Source organism: Bombina bombina, chromosome 4, assembly GCF_027579735.1.
Source record: "Bombina bombina isolate aBomBom1 chromosome 4, aBomBom1.pri, whole genome shotgun sequence".
In the NCBI taxonomy this organism is placed as follows: domain Eukaryota; kingdom Metazoa; phylum Chordata; class Amphibia; order Anura; family Bombinatoridae; genus Bombina; species Bombina bombina.
Genome location: NC_069502.1, coordinates 37,205,933 through 37,230,275, shown reverse-complemented (window position 1 = coordinate 37,230,275; position 24,343 = coordinate 37,205,933). Strand labels below are relative to the sequence as shown.

The following is a 24,343-nucleotide window of genomic DNA, read 5'->3' as shown; positions in this document are numbered from 1 at the left end:
AATACCTTTATTACTTCTTTATGGGTTACATAATATAGGTTTCAGGGTTTAAAATAAACTTTCATGATTCAGTTAGGGGATGTCATTTTAAACAACTTTCCAAAATACTTTTATCACCAATTTTGCTTTGTTCTCTTGGTGTTCTTAGTTGAAAGCTAAACTTAGGAGGTCCATATTCTAATTTCTTAGACCTTGAAGGCCGCCTCTTATATGAATGCATTTTGACAGTTTTTCACCACTAGAGGGTGTTTGTTCATGAGTGGCATATAGATGAAACTGATTGGCTAAAATGCAAGTCTGTCAAAAGAACTGAAATAAGGGGGCATTTTGCAGAGGCTTAGATACAAGATAATCACAGAGGTAAAAAGTGTATTATTATAAATGTGTTGGTTATGCAAAACTAGGGAATGGGTAATAAAGGGATTATCTATCTTTTAAAACAATAACAATTCTGGTGTAGACTGTCCCTTTAAGCCCTTAAGAGCCAGTGGGGTTTGTTTTGAAAACAGCTTCCATCCCTGAGCTCTTCTTTAACTGTTCCTATGTTCAGAGCTGGGAAGTTGGTTACAAACATTATTCTGTTGCTAGTGTCTTTGAATATTACACAGTATAGGTTTAGGGGCATATTTATCAATGTGCGAGCGGACATCATACGAAGTAGCGTATTATACGCTGTCGGCATTTATTATTGCACGAGCAGTTCTTGTGAACTGCTGGTGCAATGTTGCCCCCTGTAGATTTGCGGCTAATCTGCTGCTAGCAGGGGGTGTCAATCCGATCGTATTCGATCTGGTTGATTTCTGTCCGCGGCCACAGAACAGGCGGATAAGTTAGGGAGCAGGGGTCTTTAGACCACTGCTTCATAACTTCTGTTTCCATACGGAGCTTGATAAATATTCCCCATAGTGTTAATGTCACAGAGATATGACATGTGAGGTTTATGGGAAAACATTTACTGCACGTTTAGCATATACCAGTGATCTGCCGTAGTCTGACATAGTCACAAACAGATGATTTGTTACTGTATCACCTCTATGTCTCAGTAAGGCAGGTAAACGTGTAGCTTCTTGTTCACACTGGTCGCCTGGCAACCATGTAGCAATACGCACATTCCAGTGCTCTGTTTCCAGGTAACGCTATACAACATGTTAAAAACAGCAGTGTACTGTAAATACATATCCAGAACATAAAAGGACATAAGAGTCATTTAATAAATGAACAGCTAATACCAATAGGAAGATTCTAAAGCAGAAGTAGGACCATCTGTAATAACTGTTAATGTGCATACACTACAGATACGGCAGTAGGTTTTGTGCCGCTTACAGTTCTTAGAGGGAGTGAGAAATTAATAGGAGAGGAAGTGCTTACTGTTGACTTTTTGTAACCTCACCAAGTGCCTGCAGTGCTGGTGAGAGAGATCATCTGGTACAACCTCACCAAGTGCCTGCAGTGCTGGTGAGAGAGATCATCTGGTACAGCCTCACCAAGTGCCTGCAGTGCTGATGAGAGAGATCATCTGGTACAACCTCACCAATTACCTGCAGTGCTGATGGGAGAGATCATCTGGTACAACCTCACGATGTACCTGCAGTGCTGATGGGAGAGATCATCTGGTACAACCTCACCAAGTGTCTGCAGTGCTAATGAGAGAGATCATCTGGTACAACAACACCAAATGCCTGCAGTGCTGGTGAGAGAGACCTTCTGGTACAACCTCACCAAGTGCCTTCAATGCTGGTGAGAGAGATCATCTGGTGCAACCTCACCAAGTGCCTGCAGTGCTGGTAAGAGAGATCATCTGGTATACCCTCACGAAGTGCCTGCAGTGCTGGTGAGAGAGATCATCTGGTGCAACCTCACCAAGTGCCTGCAGTGCTGGTGAGAGAGATCACCTGGTATAACCTCACCAAGTGCCTGCAGTGCTGATGAGCGAGATCATTTTGTACAACCTCACCAAGAGGCCTATTTGACAAATGTCTGTCGGACCTGGTCCGACAGACATCGCTGAATGCGGAGAGCAATATGCTCTCCGTATTCAGCATTGCACCAGCAGCTCACAAGAGCTGCTGGTGCAACGCTGCCCCTTGCAGACTGCAGTGCTGGTGAGAGAGATCATCTGGTACAACCTCATCAAGTGCCTGCAGTGCTAATGGGAGAGATCACCTGGTACAACCTCATAAAGTGTCTGCCGTGCTAGTGAGAGAGATCACCTGGTACAACTTCACCAAGTGCCTGCAGTGCTGATGAGAGAGATCACCTGGTACAACTTCACCAAGTGCGTGCAGCGCTGATGAGAGACATTACCTAGTACAACCTCACCAAGTGCCTGCAGTTCTAGTGAGAGAGATCACCTGGTACAACCTCAACAAGTGCCTGCAGTGCTGATGAGAGAGAACATCTGGTACAACCTCACCCAGTGCCTGCAGTGCTGATGAGAGAGATCAACTGGTACAGCCTCACCAAGTGCCTGCAGTGCTGATGAGAGAGATCATCTGGTACAACCTCACCAAGTGCCTGCAGTGCTGATCAGAGAGATCATCTGGTACAACCTCATCAAGTGCCTGCAGTGCTGATGGGAGAGATCATCTGGTACAACCTCACAAAGTACCTGCAGTGCTGATGGGAGAGATCATCTGGTACAACCTCACCAAGTGCCTGCAGTGCTAGTGAGAGAGATCATCTGCTACAGCCTCCCCAAGTGCCTGCAGTGCTGATGAGAGAGATCATCTGGTGCAACCTCACCAAGTGCTTGCAGTGCTAGGGCGAGAGATCATCTGGTACAGCCTCACCAAGTGCCTGCAGTGCTGATGAGAGAGATCATCTGGTACAACCTCACCAAGTGCCTGCAGTGCTGGTGAGAGAGATCACCTGGTACAACCTCACCAAGTGCCTGCAGTGCTGGTGAGAGAGATCATCTGGTACAACCTCACCAAGTGCGTGCATTGCTAGTGAGAGAAATCATCTGGTACAACCTCATCAAGTACCTGCAGTGCTAGTGAGAGAGATCATCTGGTACAACCTCCCCAAGTGCCTGCAGTGCTAGTGAGAGAGATCATCTGCTACAGCCTCCCCAAGTGCCTGCAGTGCTGATGAGAGAGATCACCTGGTACAACCTCACCAAGTGCCTGCAGTGCTAGTGAGAGAGATCATCTGCTACAGCCTCCCCAAGTGCCTGCAGTGCTGATGAGAGAGATCATCTGGTGCAACCTCACCAAGTGTCTGCAGTGCTAGGGTGAGAGATCATCTGGTACAGCCTCACCAAGTGCCTGCAGTGCTGATGAGAGAGATCATCTGGTACAACCTCACCAAGTGCCTGCAGTGCTGGTGAGAGAGATCACCTGGTACAACCTCACCAAGTGCCTGCAGTGCTGGTGAGAGAGATCATCTGGTACAACCTCACCAAGTGCCTGCAGTGCTGGTAAGAGAGATCTTCTGGTACAACCTCACCAAGTGCCTGCAGTGCTGGTGAGAGAGATCACCTGGTACAACCTCACCAAGTGCCTGCAGTGCTAGTGAGAGAGATCATCTGGTGTAACCTCATCAAGTGCCTGCAGTGCTAGTGAGAGAGATCATCTGGTACAACCTCACCAAGTGCGTGCATTGCTAGTGAGAGAAATCATCTGGTACAACCTCATCAAGTACCTGCAGTGCTAGTGAGAGAGATCATCTGGTACAACCTCATCAAGTGCCTGCAGTGCTGATGAGAGAGAGATCACCTGGTACAACCTCACCAAGTGCCTGCAGTGCTAGTGAGAGAGATCATCTGCTTCAGCCTCCCCAAGTGCCTGCAGTGCTGATGAGAGAGATCATCTGGTGCAACCTCACCAAGTGCCTGCAGTGCTAGGGTGAGAGATCACCTGGTACAGCCTCACCAAGTGCCTGCAGTGCTGATGAGAGAGATCATCTGGTACAACCTCACCAAGTGCCTGCAGTGCTGATGAGAGAGATCATCTGGTACAACCTCACCAAGTACCTGCAGTGCTAGTGAGAGAGATCACCTGGTACAACCTCACCAAGTGTCTGCAGTGCTAGTGAGAGAGATCATCTGGTACAACCTCATCAAGTGCTTGTAGTGCTAGTGAGAGAGATCATCTGGTACAACCTCACCAAGTGCCTGCAGTTCTGATGAGAGAGATCATCTGGTACAATCTCACCAAGTGCCGGCAGTGCTGATGAGAGAGATCATCTGGTACAACCTCACCAAGTGCCTGCAGTGCTGATGAGAGAGATCATCTGGTACAACCTCATCAAGTGCCTGCAGTGCTGATGAGAGAGATCATCTGGTACAACCTCACCAAGTGCCTGCAGTGCTGATGAGAGAGATCGTCTGGTACAACCTGTATGCCGTGTTCTCACCAGGACCTTTTTAGCAGGTGCACCACCCAGCTAAAAGTTTAGCCAGTATTAAGCTAAAATAAGATACTATTAAAAATGTCCAATTTTTTTTTAAATACTCTATTTATATAAAGACATACATTGAGTACATATGGAACAGAAAAATGAGCTGCAGTCAACATACAATCAAGTGGTTTAAATGTATGTGCTTATACACAGTCAGATAGGTAAAAGGTTGTATCTTACCTAGTACATTTACTTCATACTTATGCATGTCTTCAGTTTTTATAACATAACTACCTTAAGTAGCCTTGCCAACTTAAGTTTTTTGCGGTGCTTGAGTTTTGTTTTATGGAAGTGACCAACCACAGTCCCCCGTATCCAGCAATGATTGCAAGAGAGAGAGGGTGAGTAAGGGAGGTAGATGTAAGAGTTTTGGCATTTTTGGTTGTGGTTGGTAGTCTATGTATTATCATCTCAGGGGCTTTGGTAGCTTGGTGTTTAGTTCCAAGTCCCCAGGGTGTCGATAATCCTCTATTGGGGTTTAAAGGCCAACTTTGACTTAAGCACTGCGTCCATCTCAAATGTCCAATTTTTATTGCACAAATTATCATTAAACATCGACCTAGATTACGAGTTTTTGTCGGTAAGGCTGTGCGGGGCTAACGAGCCTTTTTTTCTTACCGCTCACTTAAGCCAACGCTGGTATTACGAGTTTTCTGCAAGCCGGCGTTAGCCTCAGAAAAGTGAGCGTTGAGTAAAATTTAGCTCCACATCTCACCTCAATACCAGCGTTGCTTACGATAGCGGTAAGCTGGCAAAACGTGCTCAAGTACGATTTCCCCATAGGAAACAATGGGGCTGAGCTGGCTGAAAAAAAATCCTAACACCTGCAAAAAAAGCAGCGTTCAGCGCCTAACGCAGCCCCATTGTTTCCTATGGGCAAATAAAAGTTATAACTAGTTAGTGACCAAGAAGTCACAAAAAAAGAGTACACTTGAAAGCACTCACTCCCTCATCAAATCATAAAGGTGTGGCGTGTTGTGTGTGAAAAAAATGACACGTTAAAAACATAAACACTTTAATAGGATTTATTAAAAACTGGGTATATTTAAAAACACTGAAGAACTGATAGGTAGTATTGTGTAATTCGTCTGAGAATATCTGACAGACCTTGTAATATTTATAGTTAGTCAGTAATTGCGATTGTGGTTGGCGTCTCACATTAGTAGAGTTAACCAATAAATAAGGAGTATTTATTTGTGGGCACTGAATTGCGTACTGTTAACTCTGAAGAGTTAGTTATATATAGTTAACGCAGTGCTACCACTTGTTGTGTGTATTCTCCTATATAATTGGTTATTAACCGCTGCTCATGGATTGAGTCTGAATCAAAATACAGAGAAGTGAATGTTCAGTCTTATAGGTTGTCCTGTATAGGTATAGGTTACCCCTATAGAACGAAAATGGTATGTCTGAAGTCTGATTATTCTTCAGGGTTAGAATGTTCCTATGTTATACCATAATGTTGTATTTCTCTGTATAGGGGAAATTCAATATACTTGGGTATATATGATTGGGAATAGTTACTTAAAAGGCTTGCTCCTATTAGGACTAGTAGTACTGATAGTAATCACTGTAATAGTTGTTAATATCCTTAAACTGACTTGGTCCCTGTCCGGAGGTATTGCCTGTCTTAAGGTAATTAGCTGGGTTCCACAAGAATCAATAACATTAAAGGATATTGCATTGGTCAATAACTGTAATAAGTAATATACACAGAAAGCTTAGTGACACCATAATAATTCTATAAGGTATGTAAGCAAATGTATTCTGTGATTTAATCAGATCCTAATTGTATATTTAATTGAGGATCATTGCTTGCCTAGCTAAGTTGACAGTGCTAGGGTCATATAAAATATGAATCTTGTTTCCCAGTATCAATGCCCCCAGTGGTAGTCTATCAAATAATATAACCACAGAGGAGAAGGGGGAATTGGGTCCCTCTGTTTTTAGAAATCTGGAACTGTTAGTTATGTAAAATTGATATCTGAGCTGACGATCAAACGTATACTCAGATTAGCCAGTTAGCCATACGATCGTAGGAGTATCACTCCATATATTGAGACTTGACGTCTCTGAGAGCGGCTACAGCTGTTACCGCTGCCCTTTTGGGTCTGTCTAACTACCTTTGAAAATAGCAACAGTGTTGCGTTATAGGTTGTAACTGTAATATGGTTGCGGTCACAGGCTGTAAATATACTGTTACAATTTACTAACATACTATACTGGGGATTTTTATAATAACGCTATTGGATGACTGGGGATGCACGAATGAGACTAAAACCAAAAGCTAATTTTACTCGATAGTATATAATTTATCCTGTACGGCATCACAAACTGACAAACAATACTCTGTGGTTATATTATTTGATAGACTACCACTGGGGGCATTGATACTGGGAAACAAGATTCATATTTTATATGACCCTAGCACTGTCAACTTAGCTAAGCAAGCAATGATCCTCAATTAAATATACAATTAGGATCTGATTAAATCACAGAATACATTTGCTTACATACCTTATAGAATTATTATGGTGTCACTAAGCTTTCTGTGTATATTACTTATTACAGTTATTGACCAATGCAATATCCTTTAATGTTATTGATTCTTGTGGAACCCAGCTAATTACCTTAAGACAGGCAATACCTCCGGACAGGGACCAAGTCAGTTTAAGGATATTAACAACTATTACAGTGATTACTATCAGTACTACTAGTCCTAATAGGAGCAAGCCTTTTAAGTAACTATTCCCAATCATATATACCCAAGTATATTGAATTTCCCCTATACAGAGAAATACAACATTATGGTATAACATAGGAACATTCTAACCCTGAAGAATAATCAGACTTCAGACATACCATTTTCGTTCTATAGGGGTAACCTATACCTATACAGGACAACCTATAAGACTGAACATTCACTTCTCTGTATTTTGATTCAGACTCAATCCATGAGCAGCGGTTAATAACCAATTATATAGGAGAATACACACAACAAGAGGTAGCACTGTGTTAACTATATATAACTAACTCTTCAGAGTTAACAGTACGCAATTCAGTGCCCACAAATAAATACTCCTTATTTATTGGTTAACTCTACTAATGTGAGACGCCAACCACAATCGCAATTACTGACTAACTATAAATATTACAAGGTCTGTCAGATATTCTCAGACGAATTACACAATACTACCTATCAGTTCTTCAGTGTTTTTAAATATACCCAGTTTTTAATAAATCCTATTAAAGTGTTTATGTTTTTAACGTGTCATTTTTTTCACACACAACACGCCACACCTTTATGATTTGATGAGGGAGTGAGTGCTTTCAAGTGTACTCTTTTTCTTCTGTTAAGTGTGATCAGTCCACGGGTCATCATTACTTCTGGGATATTACTCCTCCCCAACAGGAAGTGCAAGAGGATTCACCCAGCAGAGCTGCATATAGCTCCTCCCCTCTACGTCACTCCCAGTCATTCTCTTGCACCCAACGACTAGATAGGATGTGTGAGAGGACTATGGTGATTTTATTTAGTTTTATTCCTTCAATCAAAAGTTTGTTATTTTTTAATAGCACCGGAGTGTGTTATTACCTCTCTGGCAGAGTTTGAAGAAGAATCTACCAGAGTTTTGCTATGATTTTAGCCGGAGTAGTTAAGATCATATTGCTGTTCTCGGCCATCTGAGGAGTGAGGTAAACTTCAGATCAGGGGACAGCGGGCAGATGAATCTGCATAGAGGTATGTAGCAGTTTTTATTTTCTGACAATGGAATTGATGAGAAAATCCTGCCATACCGATATAATGTCATGTATGTATACTTTACACTTCAGTATTCTGGGGAATGGTACTTCACTAGAATTACACTGTAAGAAATACATAAAGCTGTTTAATAACTAGAGATTATGTTTAACGTTTTTGCTGGAATGTAAAATCGTTTTCATTTGCTGAGGTACTGTGTGAATAAATGTTTGGGCACTATTTTTCCACTTGGCAGTTGCTTAATCTGTTTTTCTGACAGTTTCTGTTCTCCCTCACTGCTGTGTGTGAGGGGGAGGGGCCGTTTTTTGGCGCTTTTTCTATGCATCAAATATTTCAGTCAGCAACTCATTGTATTCCCTGCATGATCCGGTTCATCTCTACAGAGCTCAGGGGTCTTCAAAACTTATTTTGAGGGAGGTAATTTCTCTCAGCAGAGCTGTGAGAATTATAGTTTGACTGAGATAAAAAAACGTTTATTCTGTAATTTGTTTCCTGCTTTCAGAATTTGTTATCTTTGCTAATGGGATTAAACCTTTGCTAAAGTTGTGTTGTTTACAAGGATTGAGGCTATAACTGTTTCAATTTATTAATTTTCAACTGTCATAGATCTTCTGTGCTTCTTAAAGGCACAGTACATTTTAATATTATTCTAATTGAATTGTATTTCCAAGTTGCAAGTTTATTTGCTAGTGTGTTAAACATGTCTGATTCAGAGGATGATACTGTGTCATTTGTTGCAATGCCAAAGTGGAGCCCAATAGAAATTTATGTACTAACTGTATTGATGCTACTTTAAATAAAAGTCAATCTGTACAAATTGAACAAATTTCACCAAACAACGAGGGGAGAGTTATGCCGACTAACTCGCCTCACGTGTCAGTACCTACATCTCCCGCTCAGAGGGAGGTGCGTGATATTGTAGCGCCGAGTACATCTGGGCGGCCATTACAAATCACATTACAGGATATGGCTACTGTTATGACTGAGGTTTTGGCTAAATTACCAGAACTAAGAGGTAAGCGTGATCACTCTGGGGTGAGAACAGAGTGCGCTGATAATATTAGGGCCATGTCAGACACTGCGTCACAGGTGGCAGAACATGAGGACGGAGAACTTCATTCTGTGGGTGACGGTTCTGATCCAAACAGACTGGATTCAGATATTTCAAATTTTAAATTTAAACTGGAAAACCTCCGTGTATTACTAGGGGAGGTGTTAGCGGCTCTGAATGATTGTAACACAGTTGCAATACCAGAGAAAATGTGTAGGTTGGATAAATATTTTGCGGTACCGACGAGTACTGAGGTTTTTCCTATACCTAAGAGACTTACTGAAATTGTTACTAAGGAGTGGGATAGACCCGGTGTGCCGTTCTCACCCCCTCCGATATTTAGAAAAATGTTTCCAATAGACGCCACCACAAGGGACTTATGGCAAACGGTCCCTAAGGTGGAGGGAGCAGTTTCTACCTTAGCTAAGCGTACCACTATCCTGGTGGAGGATAGCTGTGCTTTTTCAGATCCAATGGATAAAAAGTTAGAGGGTTACCTTAAGAAAATGTTTGTTCAACAAGGTTTTATATTGCAACCCCTTGCATGCATTGCGCCGATCACGGCTGCAGCGGCATTCTGGATTGAGTCTCTGGAAGAGAACATTGGTTCAGCTACTCTGGACGACATTACGGACAGGCTTAGAGTCCTTAAACTAGCTAATTCATTCATTTCGGAGGCCGTAGTACATCTTACTAAACTTACGGCGAAAAATTCAGGATTCGCCATTCAGGCACGCAGGGCGCTGTGGCTAAAATCCTGGTCAGCTGATGTTACTTCTAAGTCTAAATTGCTTAATATACCTTTCAAAGGGCAGACCTTTTTCGGGCCCGGGTTGAAAGAGATTATCGCTGACATTACAGGAGGTAAAGGCCATGCCCTGCCTCAGGACAAAGCCAAAGCCAAGACTAGACAGTCTAATTTTCGTTCCTTTCGTAATTTCAAAGCAGGAGCAGCATCAACTTCCTCTGCACCAAAACAGGAAGGAGCTGTTGCTCGCTACAGACAAGGCTGGAAACCTAACCAGTCCTGGAACAAGGGCAAGCAGACTAGGAAACCTGCTGCTGCCCCTAAAACAGCATGAATTGAGGGCCCCCGATCCGGGATCGGATCTAGTGGGGGGCAGACTTTCTCTCTTCGCCCAGGCTTGGGCAAGAGATGTTCAGGATCCCTGGGCGCTAGAGATAATATCTCAGGGATACCTTCTGGACTTCAAATACTCTCCTCCAAGAGAGAGATTTCATCTGTCAAGATTGTCAACAATCCAGACAAAGAAAGAGGCGTTTCTACGCTGCGTACAAGAGCTCTTGTTAATGGGAGTAATCCATCCAGTTCCACGATCGGAACAGGGACAGGGGTTTTACTCAAATCTGTTTGTGGTTCCCAAAAAAGAGGGAACTTTCAGACCAATCCTGGACTTAAAGATCCTAAACAAATTCCTAAGAGTTCCATCGTTCAAGATGGAGACTATTCGGACAATTTTACCTATGATCCAAGAGGGTCAATACATGACCACTGTAGATTTAAAAGATGCTTACCTTCACATACCGATTCACAAAGATCATTATCGGTACCTAAGGTTTGCCTTCCTAGACAGGCATTACCAGTTTGTGGCTCTTCCATTCGGATTGGCTACAGCTCCAAGAATCTTCACAAAGGTTCTGGGTGCTCTTCTGGCGGTACTAAGACAGCGGGGAATCTCGGTAGCTCCATACCTAGACGACATTCTGATACAAGCTTCAAGCTTTCAAACTGCCAAGTCTCATACAGAGTTAGTGCTGGCATTTCTAAGGTCACATGGATGGAAGGTGAACGAAAAGAAAAGTTCACTCGTTCCACTCACAAGAGTTCCCTTCCTGGGGACTCTTATAGATTCTGTAGAAATGAAGATTTACCTGACAGAGGACAGGCTAACAAGACTTCAAAGTGCTTGCCGCACCCTTCATTCCATTCAACACCCGTCAGTGGCTCAATGCATGGAGGTAATCGGCTTAATGGTAGCGGCAATGGACATAGTACCCTTTGCACGCTTACACCTCAGACCACTGCAACTGTGCATGCTAAGTCAGTGGAATGGGGATTACTCAGACTTATCCCCTTCTCTGAATCTGGATCAAGAGACCAGAAATTCTCTTCTATGGTGGCTTTCTCGGCCACATCTGTCCAGGGGGATGCCATTCAGCAGGTTGGGGTGCCGTCTGGAATTCTCTGAAGGCTCAGGGACAATGGAGTCAGGAGGAGAGTCTCCTGCCAATAAACATTCTGGAATTGAGAGCAGTTCTCAATGCCCTCCTGGCTTGGCCCCAGTTGACAACTCGGGGGTTCATCAGGTTTCAGTCGGACAACATCACGACTGTAGCTTACATCAACCATCAGGGAGGGACAAGAAGCTCCCTAGCTATGATGGAAGTATCAAAGATAATTTGCTGGGCAGAGTCTCACTCTTGCCACCTGTCAGCACTCAGCAATCCACATCCCGGGAGTGGAGAACTGGGAGGCGGATTTCTTAAGTCGTCAGACTTTTCATCCGGGGGAGTGGGAACTTCATCCGGAGGTCTTTGCCCAAATACTTCGACGTTGGGGCAAACCAGAGATAGATCTCATGGCGTCTCGACAGAACGCCAAGCTTCCTCGTTACGGGTCCAGATCCAGGGATCCAGGAGCAGTCCTGATAGATGCTCTGACAGCACCTTGGGACTTCAGGATGGCTTACGTGTTTCCACCCTTCCCGTTGCTTCCTCGATTGATTGCCAGAATCAAACAAGAGAGAGCATCAGTGATTCTAATAGCACCTGCGTGGCCACGCAGGACTTGGTATGCAGACCTGGTGGACATGTCATCCTGTCCACCTTGGTCTCTACCTCTGAAACAGGACCTTCTGATACAGGGTCCCTTCAAACATCAAAATCTAACTTCTCTGAAGCTGACTGCTTGGAAATTGAACGCTTGATTTTATCAAGACGTGGATTTTCTGAGTCAGTTATTGATACCTTAATACAGGCTAGGAAACCTGTTACCAGAAAGATTTACCATAAGATATGGCGTAAATAACTATATTGGTGTGAATCCAAAGGTTACTCTTGGAGTAAGGTTAGGATTCCTAGGATATTGTCTTTTCTACAAGAAGGTTTAGAAAAGGGTTTATCTGCTAGTTCATTAAAGGGACAGATCTCAGCTCTGTCCATTCTGTTACACAAACGTCTGTCAGAAGTTCCTGACGTCCAGGCTTTTTGTCAGGCTTTGGCCAGGATTAAGCCTGTGTTTAAAACTGTTGCTCCACCATGGAGTTTAAACCTTGTTCTTAATGTTTTACAGGGCGTTCCGTTTGAACCCCTTCATTCCATTGATATAAAGTTGTTATCTTGGAAAGTTCTATTTTTAATGGCTATTTCCTCGGCTCGAAGAGTCTCTGAATTATCAGCCTTACATTGTGATTCTCCTTATTTGATTTTTCATTTGGATAAGGTAGTCCTGCGTACTAAACCTGGGTTCTTACCTAAGGTAGTTACTAACAGGAATATCAATCAAGAGATTGTTGTTCCTTCCTTGTGCCCAAATCCTTCTTCAAAGAAGGAACGTCTACTGCACAACCTGGATGTAGTCCGTGCTCTAAAATTTTACTTACAGGCAACTAAGGAATTTCGACAAACGTCTTCTCTGTTTGTCATTTACTCTGGGCAGAGGAGAGGTCAAAAAGCTTCCGCTACCTCTCTTTCTTTTTGGCTTCGTAGCATAATTCGTTTAGCTTATGAGACTGCTGGACAGCAGCCTCCTGAAAGAATTACAGCTCATTCTACTAGAGCTGTGGCTTCCACTTGGGCCTTCAAGAATGAGGCCTCTGTTGAACAGATTTGCAAGGCTGCAACTTGGTCTTCGCTTCATACTTTTTCCAAATTTTACAAATTTGACACTTTTGCTTCATCGGAGGCTATTTTTGGGAGAAAGGTTCTTCAGGCAGTGGTTCCTTCTGTATAAAGAGCCTGCCTATCCCTCCCGTCATCCGTGTACTTTTGCTTTGGTATTGGTATCCCAGAAGTAATGATGACCCGTGGACTGATCACACTTAACAGAAGAAAACATAATTTATGCTTACCTGATAAATTCCTTTCTTCTGTAGTGTGATCAGTCCACGGCCCGCCCTGTTTTTAAGGCAGGTAAATATTTTTTGATTTATACTCCAGTCACCACTTCACCCTTGGCTTTTCCTTTCTCGTTGGTCCTTGGTCGAATGACTGGGAGTGACGTAGAGGGGAGGAGCTATATGCAGCTCTGCTGGGTGAATCCTCTTGCACTTCCTGTTGGGGAGGAGTAATATCCCAGAAGTAATGATGACCCGTGGACTGATCACACTACAGAAGAAAGGAATTTATCAGGTAAGCATAAATTATGTTTTTGTGACTTCTTGGTCACTAACTAGTTATTGTGTTAAGTACATAGCACCCCTCGGGCAGTAAATAATAAATATAAGGCTACTTTCTTCTGTTAAGTGTGATCAGTCCACGGGTCATCATTACTTCTGGGATATTACTCCTCCCCAACAGGAAGTGCAAGAGGATTCACCCAGCAGAGCTGCATATAGCTCCTCCCCTCCACGTCACTCCCAGTCATTCTCTTGCACCCAACGACTAGATAGGATGTGTGAGAGGACTATGGTGATTTTATTTAGTTTTATTCCTTCAATCAAAAGTTTGTTATTTTTTAATAGCACCGGAGCGTGTTATTCCTTCTCTGGTAGAATTTGAAGAAGAATCTACCAGAGTTTTTACTATGATTTTAGCCGGAGTAGTTAAGATCATATTGCTGTTTCTCGGCCATCTGAGGAGAGGTAAACTTCAGATCAGGGGACAGCGGGCAGATTAATCTGCAAAAAGGTATGTAGCGGCTTTTATTTTCTGACAATGGAATTGATGAGAAAATCCTGCCATACCGATATAATATCATGTATGTATATTTTACATTTGAGTATTCTGGGGAATGGTACTTCACTGGAATTACACTGTGTTTATAAGACTTTAGCCTATTTGTAAGCAACAGGCTTTTTAATAACTCTTAATTTATGTTAAACGTTTTTGCTAGAATGTAAAATCGTTTTCATTTTCTGAGGTACTGGGTGAATAAAATGTTTGGGCACTATTTTTCCACTTGGCAGTTGCTTGATCTAATTCTGACAGTTTACTGATCTCTCTCACTGTTGTGTGTGAGGGGGAGGGGCCTTTTTTTGGCGCTTTTGCTACGCTTCAAAAATTTTCAGTCAGAAGCTCATTGTTTTTCCTGCATGTTCCGGTTCATCTCTACAGAACTCAGGGGTCTTCAAAACTTGTTTTGAGGGAAGTAATCTTCACAACAGAGCTGTGAGATTGTAGTTGACTGTGATAAAAAACGTTTATTCTTTAACTTTTTTTTCTGCCATCAGGGTTAGTTATTCTTTGCTAATGGGAACAAGCCTTTGCTAAAATTGTGGTTTGTTTTACAAAGATTGATGCTGTAACCTTTTCTGTTTATTAATTTCAACTGTCATAAATCTTTCTGTGCTTCTTAGGCACAGTACGTTTTTCATTATATTTTACTTGAATAATATTTCCAAGTTGCAAGTTTAGTTGCTAGTGTGTTAAACATGTCTGATTCAGAGGAAGAGACCTGTACTATTTGTGCTAATGCCAAAGTGGAGCCCAATAGAAATTTATGTACTAACTGTATTGATGCTACTTTAAATAAAAGTAAATCTGTACAAATTGAACAAATTTCACCAAACAACGAGGGGAGAGTTATGCCGACTAACTCGCCTCACGTGACAGTATCTGCATCTCCCGCTCGGGAGGTGCGCGATATTGTGGCGCCCAGTACATCTGGGCGGCCATTACAAATAACATTACAAGATATGGCTACTGTTATGACTGAGGTTTTGGCTAAATTACCAGAGCTAAGAGGCAAGCGTGATCACTCTGGGGTGAGAACAGAGTGCGCTGATAATGCTAGGGCCATGTCAGATACTGCGTCACAACTTGCAGAACATGAGGACGGAGAGCTTCATTCTGCGGCTGACGGTTCTGATCCAAACAGATTGGATTCAGATATTTCAAATTTTAAATTTAAGCTGGAAAACCTCCGTGTATTACTAGGGGAGGTGTTAGCGGCTCTGAATGATTGTAACACAGTTGCAATACCAGAGAAAATGTGTAGGTTGGATAAATATTTTGCTGTACCAACGAGTACTGACGTTTTTCCTATACCTAAGAGACTAACTGAAATTATTACTAAGGAGTGGGATAGACCCGGTGTGCCGTTCTCACCCCCTCCGATATTTAGAAAGATGTTTCCAATAGACACCATCACACAGGACTTATGGCAAACGGTCCCTAAGGTGGAGGGAGCAGTTTCTACTTTAGCTAAGCGTACCACTATCCCGGTGGAGGATAGCTGTGCCTTTTCAGATCCAATGGATAAAAAGTTAGAGGGTTACCTTAAGAAAATGTTTGTTCAACAAGGTTATATATTGCAACCCCTTGCATGCATTGCGCCGGTCACGGCTGCAGCGGCATTCTGGATTGAGTCTCTGGAAGAGAACATTAGTTCAGCTACTCTGGACGACATTACGGACAGGCTTAGAATCCTTAAGCTAGCTAATTCATTCATTTCGGAAGCCGTAGTACATTTAACTAAACTTACGGCTAAGAATTCCGGATTCGCCATTCAGGCGCGCAGAGCACTGTGGCTAAAATCCTGGTCAGCTGATGTTACTTCTAAGTCCAAATTACTTAATATACCTTTCAAAGGGCAGACCTTATTTGGGCCCGGGTTGAAAGAAATTATCGCTGACATTACAGGAGGTAAGGGCCACGCCCTACCTCAAGACAGAGCCAAACCTAAGGCTAGGCAGTCTAATTTTCGTTCCTTTCGGAATTTCAAAGCAGGAGCAGCATCAACTTCCTCTGCTCCAAAACAAGAGGGATCTGTTGCTCGCTTCAGACAAGGCTGGAGACCTAACCAGTCTTGGAACAAGGGCAAGCAGGCCAGGAAACCTGCGGCTGCCCCTAAGACAGCATGAATTGAGGGCCCCCGATCCGGGATCGGATCTAGTGGGGGGCAGACTTTCTCTCTTCGCCCAGGCTTGGGCAAGAGATGTCCAGGATCCCTGGGCGCTAGAGATAATATCTCAGGGATACCTTCTGGACTTCAAATACTCTCCTCCAAAAGAGAGATTTCATCTATCAAGGTTGTCAGCAAACCAAACAAAGAAAGAGGCGTTTCTACGCTGCGTTCAAGAGCTCTTGTTAATGGGAGTAATCCATCCAGTTCCACGGTCGGAACAGGGACAAGGGTTTTATTCAAATCTGTTTGTAGTTCCCAAAAAGTAGGGAACTTTCAGACCAATCCTGGATTTAAAGATCCTAAACAAATTCCTAAGAGTTCCATCGTTCAAAATGGAGACTATTCGGACAATTTTACCTATGATCCAAAAGGGTCAGTACATGACCACAGTGGATTTAAAGGATGCTTACCTTCACATACCGATTCACAAAGATCATTACCGGTACCTAAGGTTTGCCTTCCTAGACAGGCATTACCAGTTTGTAGCTCTTCCATTCGGATTGGCTACAGCTCCAAGAATCTTCACAAAGGTTCTGGGTGCTCTTCTGGCGGTACTAAGACCGCGGGGAATCTCGGTAGCTCCGTACCTAGACGACATTCTGATACAAGCTTCAAGCTTTCAAACTGCCAAGTTTCATACAGAGTTAGTACTGGCTTTTCTAAGGTCACATGGATGGAAGGTGAACGAAAAGAAAAGTTCACTCGTTCCACTCACAAGAGTTCCCTTCCTGGGGACTCTTATAGATTCTGTAGAAATGAAGATTTACCTGACAGAGGACAGGTTAACAAGACTTCAAAGTGCTTGCCGCACCCTTCATTCCATTCAACACCCGTCAGTGGCTCAATGCATGGAGGTAATCGGCTTAATGGTAGCGGCAATGGACATAGTACCCTTTGCACGCTTACACCTCAGACCACTGCAACTGTGCATGCTAAGTCAGTGGAATGGGGATTACTCAGACTTGTCCCCTTCTCTGAATCTGGATCAAGAGACCAGAAATTCTCTTCTATGGTGGCTTTCTCGGCCACATCTGTCCAGGGGGATGCCATTCAGCAGACCAGACTGGACAATTGTAACAACAGACGCCAGCCTTCTAGGTTGGGGTGCCGTCTGGAATTCTCTGAAGGCTCAGGGACAATGGAGTCAGGAGGAGAGTCTCCTGCCAATAAACATTCTGGAATTGAGAGCAGTTCTCAATGCCCTCCTGGCTTGGCCCCAGTTGACAACTCGGGGGTTCATCAGGTTTCAGTCGGACAACATCACGACTGTAGCTTACATCAACCATCAGGGAGGGACAAGAAGCTCCCTAGCAATGATGGAAGTATCAAAGATAATTCGCTGGGCAGAGTCTCACTCTTGCCACCTGTCAGCAATCCACATCCCGGGAGTGGAGAACTGGGAGGCGGATTTCTTAAGTCGTCAGACTTTTCATCCGGGGGAGTGGGAACTTCATCCGGAGGTCTTTGCCCAAATACTTCGACGTTGGGGCAAACCAGAGATAGATCTCATGGCGTCTCGACAGAACGCCAAGCTTCCTCGTTACGGGTCCAGATCCAGGGATCCAGGAGCAGTCCTGATAGATGCCCTGACAGCACCTTGGGACTTCAGGATGGCTTACGTGTTTCCACCCTTCCCGATGCTTCCTCGATTGATTGCCAGAATCAAACAGGAGAGAGCATCAGTGATTCTAATAGCACCTGCATGGCCACGCAGGACTTGGTATGCAGACCTGGTGGACATGTCATCCTGTCCACCTTGGTCTCTACCTCTGAAACAGGACCTTCTGATACAGGGTCCTTTCAAACATCAAAATCTAACTTCTCTGAAGCTGACTGCTTGGAAATTGAACGCTTGATTTTATCAAGACGTGGGTTTTCTGAGTCAGTTATTGATACCTTAATACAGGCTAGGAAGCCTGTTACCAGAAGGATTTACCATAAGATATGGCGTAAATACCTATATTGGTGTGAATCCAAAGGTTACTCTTGGAGTAAGGTTAGGATTCCTAGAATATTGTCTTTTCTACAAGAAGGTTTAGAAAAGGGTTTATCTGCTAGTTCATTAAAGGGACAGATCTCAGCTCTGTCCATTCTGTTACACAAACGTCTGTCAGAAGTTCCAGACGTCCAGGCTTTTTGTCAGGCTTTGGCCAGGATTAAGCCTGTGTTTAAAACTGTTGCTCCACCATGGAGTTTAAACCTTGTTCTTAATGTTTTACAGGGCGTTCCGTTTGAACCCCTTCATTCCATTGATATAAAGTTGTTATCTTGGAAAGTTCTATTTTTAATGGCTATTTCCTCGGCTCGAAGAGTCTCTGAGTTATCAGCCTTACATTGTGATTCTCCTTATTTGATTTTTCATTCGGATAAGGTAGTTCTGCGTACTAAACCTGGGTTCTTACCTAAGGTAGTCACTAACAGGAATATCAATCAAGAGATTGTTGTTCCTTCTTTGTGCCCAAATCCTTCTTCGAAGAAGGAACGTCTACTGCACAACCTGGACGTAGTCCGTGCTCTAAAATTTTACTTACAGGCAACTAAGGAATTTCGACAAACGTCTTCTCTGTTTGTCGTTTACTCTGGTCAGAGGAGAGGTCAAAAGGCTTCTGCTACCTCTCTTTCTTTTTGGCTTCGTAGCATTATTCGTTTAGCTTATGAGACTGCTGGACAGCAGCCTCCTGAAAGAATTACAGCTCATTCTACTAGAGCTGTGGCTTCCACTTGGGCCTTCAAGAATGAGGCCTCTGTTGAGCAGATTTGCAAGGCTGCAACTTGGTCTTCGCTTCATACTTTTTCCAAATTTTACAAATTTGACACTTTTGCTTCCTCGGAGGCTATTTTTGGGAGAAAGGTTCTTCAGGCAGTGGTTCCTTCTGTATAAAGAGCCTGCCTATCCCTCCCGTCATCCGTGTACTTTTGCTTTGGTATTGGTATCCCAGAAGTAATGATGACCCGTGGACTGATCACACTTAACAGAAGAAAACATAATTTATGCTTACCTGATAAATTCCTTTCTTCTGTAGTGTGATCAGTCCACGGCCCGCCCTGTTTTTAAGGCAGGTAAATATTTTTTAAGTTATTCCCCAGTCACCACTACACCCTTGGCTTCTCCTTTCTCGTTGGTCCTTGGTCGAATGACTGGGAGTGACGTGGAGGGGAGGAGCTATATGCAGCTCTGCTGGGTGAATCCTCTTGCACTTCCTGTTGGGGAGGAGTAATATCCCAGAAGTAATGATGACCCGTGGACTGATCACACTACAGAAGAAAGGAATTTATCAGGTAAGCATAAATTATGTTTTTTGACTATTATTAGCCCATCCCTCCTTACTTCAGTAGTGCCATCACACTCTCTTTCCTCTTCAAATAAAAGTTATGTCTGCACCCAACACCCTAACATGAACCCCTAATCTTACACTTATTAACCCCTAAACTGCCGCCCCCAACATCGTCGCCACCTACATTATATTATTAACCCCTAATCTGCCGGTCCGGACACCGCCGCCACCTACATTATACTTATGAACCCCTAATCTACTGCCCCCAACATCGCCGACACCTACATTATATTTTTAACCCCTAATCTGCCCCCTTAACGTCGCCGCAACTATGTTAAATTTATTGACCCCTAATCTACTGCCGCCGCCAACGTTGCCGCCACTATAATAAATTTATTAACCCCTAAACCTAAGTAACCCTAAGTCTAACCCCCCAACTTATATATAATTTAAATTAAACAAAATAAATTTAACATAATTAAATAAATTAATCCTATTTAAAACTAAATACTTACCAGTAAAATAAACCCTAAGCTAGCTTCAATATAACTAATAGTTACATTGTAGCTATTTTAGGATTTATTTTTATTTTACAGGCAACTTTGTATTTATTTTAACTAGGTAGAATAGTTATTAAATAGTTATTAACTATTTAATAACTACCTAGCTAAAATAATTACAAAATTACCTGTAAAATAAACCCTAACCTAAGTTACAATTACACCTAACAATACACTATAATTAAACTAATTATCTAAACTACCTACAATTAATTAAAATTAAATAAAATAAACTAAATTACGAAAAAAAACCCCACTAAATTACAGGGAAAAAAAAAGAATTACAAGAATTTTAAACTAATTACACCTAATCTAATCCCCCTAATAAAATAAAAAAGCCCCCAAAATAATAAAATTCCCTACCCTATACTAAATTACAAATAGCCCTTAAACGGGCCTTTTGCGGGGCATTGCCCCAAAGTAATCAGCTCTTTCACCTGTAAAAAAAAATACAATACCCCCCAACGTTAAAACCCACCACCCACACACCCAACCCTACTCTAAAACTTACCCAATCCCCCCTTAAAAAACCCAACACTACCCCCTTGAAGATCACCCTAACTTGAGCCGTCTTCACCCAGCCGGGCACAAGTGGTCCTCCAGAGGGTCTGAAGTCTTCATCCTATCCGGCCAGAAGAGGCCATCCAGACCGGCAGAAGGCTTCATCCAGACGGCATCTTCTATCTTCATCCTTCCGAAGTGGAGCAGGTCCATCTTCAAGACATCCGACGCGAGGCATCCTCTTCATCCGACGGCCGACAACTGAATGACTGGTCCTTTAAATGACGTCATCCAAGATGGCGTCCCTTGAATTCCGATTGGCTGATAGAATCCTATCAGCCAATCGGAATTAAGGTAGGAAAAATCCTATTGGCTGATGCAATTGGAATTGGAACAGCCAATAGAATGCAAGCTCAATCCTATTAGCTGATTGGATCAGCCAATCAGGTTGAACTTCAATCCTATTGGCTGATTGCATCAGCCAATAGGATTTTTCCTACCTTAATTCCGATTGGCTGATAGGATTCTATCAGCCAATCGGAATTCAAGGGACGCCATCTTGGATGACGTCATTTAAAGGACCAGTCATTCGGCCGTCGGATGAAGAGGATGCTCCGCGTCGGATATCTTGAAGATGGAACCGCTCCGCATGGATGAAGATAGAAGATGCCGCCTGGATGAAGCCTTCTGCTGGTCTGGATGGCCTCTTCTGGCCGGATAGGATGAAGACTTCGGACCACTTGTGCCCGGCTGGGTGAAGACGGCTCAAGGTAGGGTGATCTTCAAGGGGGTAGTGTTAGGTTTTTTTAAGGGGGGATTGGGTGGGTTTTAGAGTAGGGTTGGGTGTGTGGGTGGTAGGTTTTAATGTTGGGGGGGTATTGAATTTTTTTTTTTACAGGTGAAAGAGCCAATTACTTTGGGGCAATGTCCCGCAAAAGGCCCTTTTAAGAGCTATTTGTAATTTAGTATAGGGTAGGGAATTTTATTATTTTGGGGGGATTTTTTTATTTTATTAGGGGGATTAGATTAGGTGTAATTAGTTTAAAATTCTTGTCATTCTTTTTTTTAGGGTTTATTTTACAGGTAATTTTGTACTTATTTTAGCTAGGTAGTTATTAAATAGTTAATAACTATTTAATAACTATTCTACCTAGTTAAAATAAATACAAAGTTGCCTGTAAAATAAATATAAATCCTAAGATAGCTACAATGTAACTATTAGTTATATTGTAGCTAGCTTAGGGTTTATTTTATCGGTAAGTATTTAGTATTAAATAGGATTAATTTATTTAATTATGTTAAATTTATTTTGTTTAATTTAAATTATATTTAAGTTAGGGGGGGTTAGACTTAGGGTTAGACTTAGGGGTTAATAAATTTAATATAGTAGCGGCGACGTTGGGGTCGGCAGATTAGGAGTTAATAAATGTAACTAGTGTTTGCGAGGCGGGAGTGCAGCGGTTTAGGGGTTAATATATTTATTAAAGTGGCGGTGATGTTCGGTCGGCAGATTAGGGGTTAAACATTTTAGTTTTTTAGTGTTACCGATGTGGGGGTGCCTCGGTTTAGGGGTTAATAGGTAGTTTATGGGTGTTAGTGTACTTTTAGCACTTTAGTTAAGAGTTTTATGTTCCGGCGTTAGCCCATAAAACTCCTAACTACTGACTTTTAAATGCGGTAGGAGTCTGGACAGGAGAGGGTCTACCCCTCACTTTTTCAGGTGATCGTAATACTGGCGTTAGGCAAATCCCATTAAAAAGATAGGATACGCAATTGACGTAAGGGGATTTGCGGTAAGCTAAAATCGCGGAAAAAAGTGAGCGGTAGACCCTTTCCTGCCTGGCTCGTAATACCAGTGGGCGTTAAAAAGCAGCGTTGGAACCCCTCAACGCTGCTTTTTAAGGCTAACGCAAGACTCGTAATCTCGCCGGATGTTTGTTAAATTTTGCTATCAATTTATTTGGATAGCAGAAAATGATATAATATTAACAATACTACACTGCCCCCACCAGACTACTTCATAATGCCACCCAGCTGGCAACATTTTCTTGGAGAACACTGGTATGTAAATATAAAATATGTTAGCTAATATGTAAAATATACAAGTATGTAGTATATGTTGGTATAATGTAATTGTACAGCCCTGATAAAGCTTCACAAGGATAATTACTGTATTGAAATGAACTTTCTGGTTATTCCTAATAGAACCCACATAAATAATTGTGTCATGTCTCTGTTTTCTTTTAAAGTACCACAGAGAACATCGCCCACATGTCCAAAGCCCACACCCTTGGTACGGTTGCTGAATACAGCCCCACCAGTGAGGAAAAACCCACCCATCACAAGGAACGGGGGCAGTGACACAGATGCACAGATAGTGGAACTCAACCAGCAGGTGAGAGGGATGAAGCTGTACCCAGCAGCGGCCATCATGTTAGTCCATTTGAGTTTGCCATTTTGGTTTTGGCTTCCTTTCCAGTCATTGAGGGGGTCTGTAGTTAAGCCTCCCGAATCATGTATGCAGTTTAATAGAAATATCAGGCTTTCTGATACTCATATTAAAGGGACAGTCTACACCAGAATTGTTATTGTTTAAAAAGATAGATAATCCCTTTATTAGCCATTCCCCAGTTTTGCATAACCAACACAGTTATATAAATACACTTTTTACCTCTGTGATTACCTTGTATCTAAGCCTCTGCAGACTGCCCCCTTATTTCAGTTCTTTTGACAGACTTGCATTTTAGCCAATCAGTGCTGACTCCTAGGTAACTCCACGTGCATGAGCACAATGTTATCTAAATGGCACACATAAACCAACGCCCTCTAGTTGTGAAAAACTGCCAAAATGCATTCAGATAAGAGGCGGCCTTCAGGGGCTAAGAAATTAGCATATGAGTCTACCTAGGTTTAGCTTTCAACTAAGAATACCAAGAGAACAAAGCAAAATTGATTGAAAAAAAGTACATTGAAAAGTTTAAAATGACATGCCCTATCTGAATCATGAAAGTTTATTTTTGACTAGACTGTCCCTTTAAGAAGACACTTGAAAAACTATTAAAGGGACACTGAACCCAAATTTTTTCTTTTGTGATTCAGATAAAGCAGTTGTATAATTCTGCACATAGTGCTGAATTATATAACATTATATAAGTGCTAGCTTTATAAAACCTAATATATCCGGTAAACTTTTCTAAACAAACAGGGTTTTCCAGACCCGCCCTCTGTGCTCTACTGAGCGGGTCTGGTTTTCCCTCAGAGCGCATCTGGCTAGCTGTCTAGTAACAGCCCGGCCCGACCGCGCCATTACACTTAATGTAGCTCGCTCCTGGATAGGTCACTCTTATAAAGAGGTCACATAATACTTCTGTGTAATAAATATCCTGAAAAGAATTATTATTTTTAGCCTCAAGGCAGAACATAGTGCGATCTGATCGCAGAAAATGCAGACTGTCTGCAGAAAGACTGAGCCTAACATTAGGTGAAGCGTTCAGGATTTATTTAAATTGTAAAAATATTTTTCAGCTTTTGATATTTTACTGGTAGTGGGGGGGGGGGACAGAGCGGGAACCTCACTGACGGCAGTTAGTGCGGGAGGAACACTGTCAGACAAAGTGACTCGGCCTATCAGTGTGAAGCGTGTTGCTGGCGGCTGCAGTCACTGTCAGAGTGAGCTTATTAGCGCTCCAGCGGTCCGGACAGGCT

The 24,343-nt window shown here is 42.6% G+C and overlaps 1 protein-coding gene across 2 annotated transcripts in view; it reads left to right on the top strand.

Moving 5' to 3' along the window:
* MAPRE3 (microtubule associated protein RP/EB family member 3) overlaps positions 1 to 24,343 on the top strand; it is a 520,309-nt gene that overhangs the window by 383,395 nt on the left and 112,571 nt on the right. For both annotated transcript variants that reach the window (XM_053709462.1, XM_053709463.1), the window contains exon 6: positions 22,888 to 23,033. In XM_053709462.1, the coding sequence (XP_053565437.1) occupies positions 22,888 to 23,033 (146 nt within the window). The remainder of the gene's footprint in view (positions 1 to 22,887; positions 23,034 to 24,343) is intronic.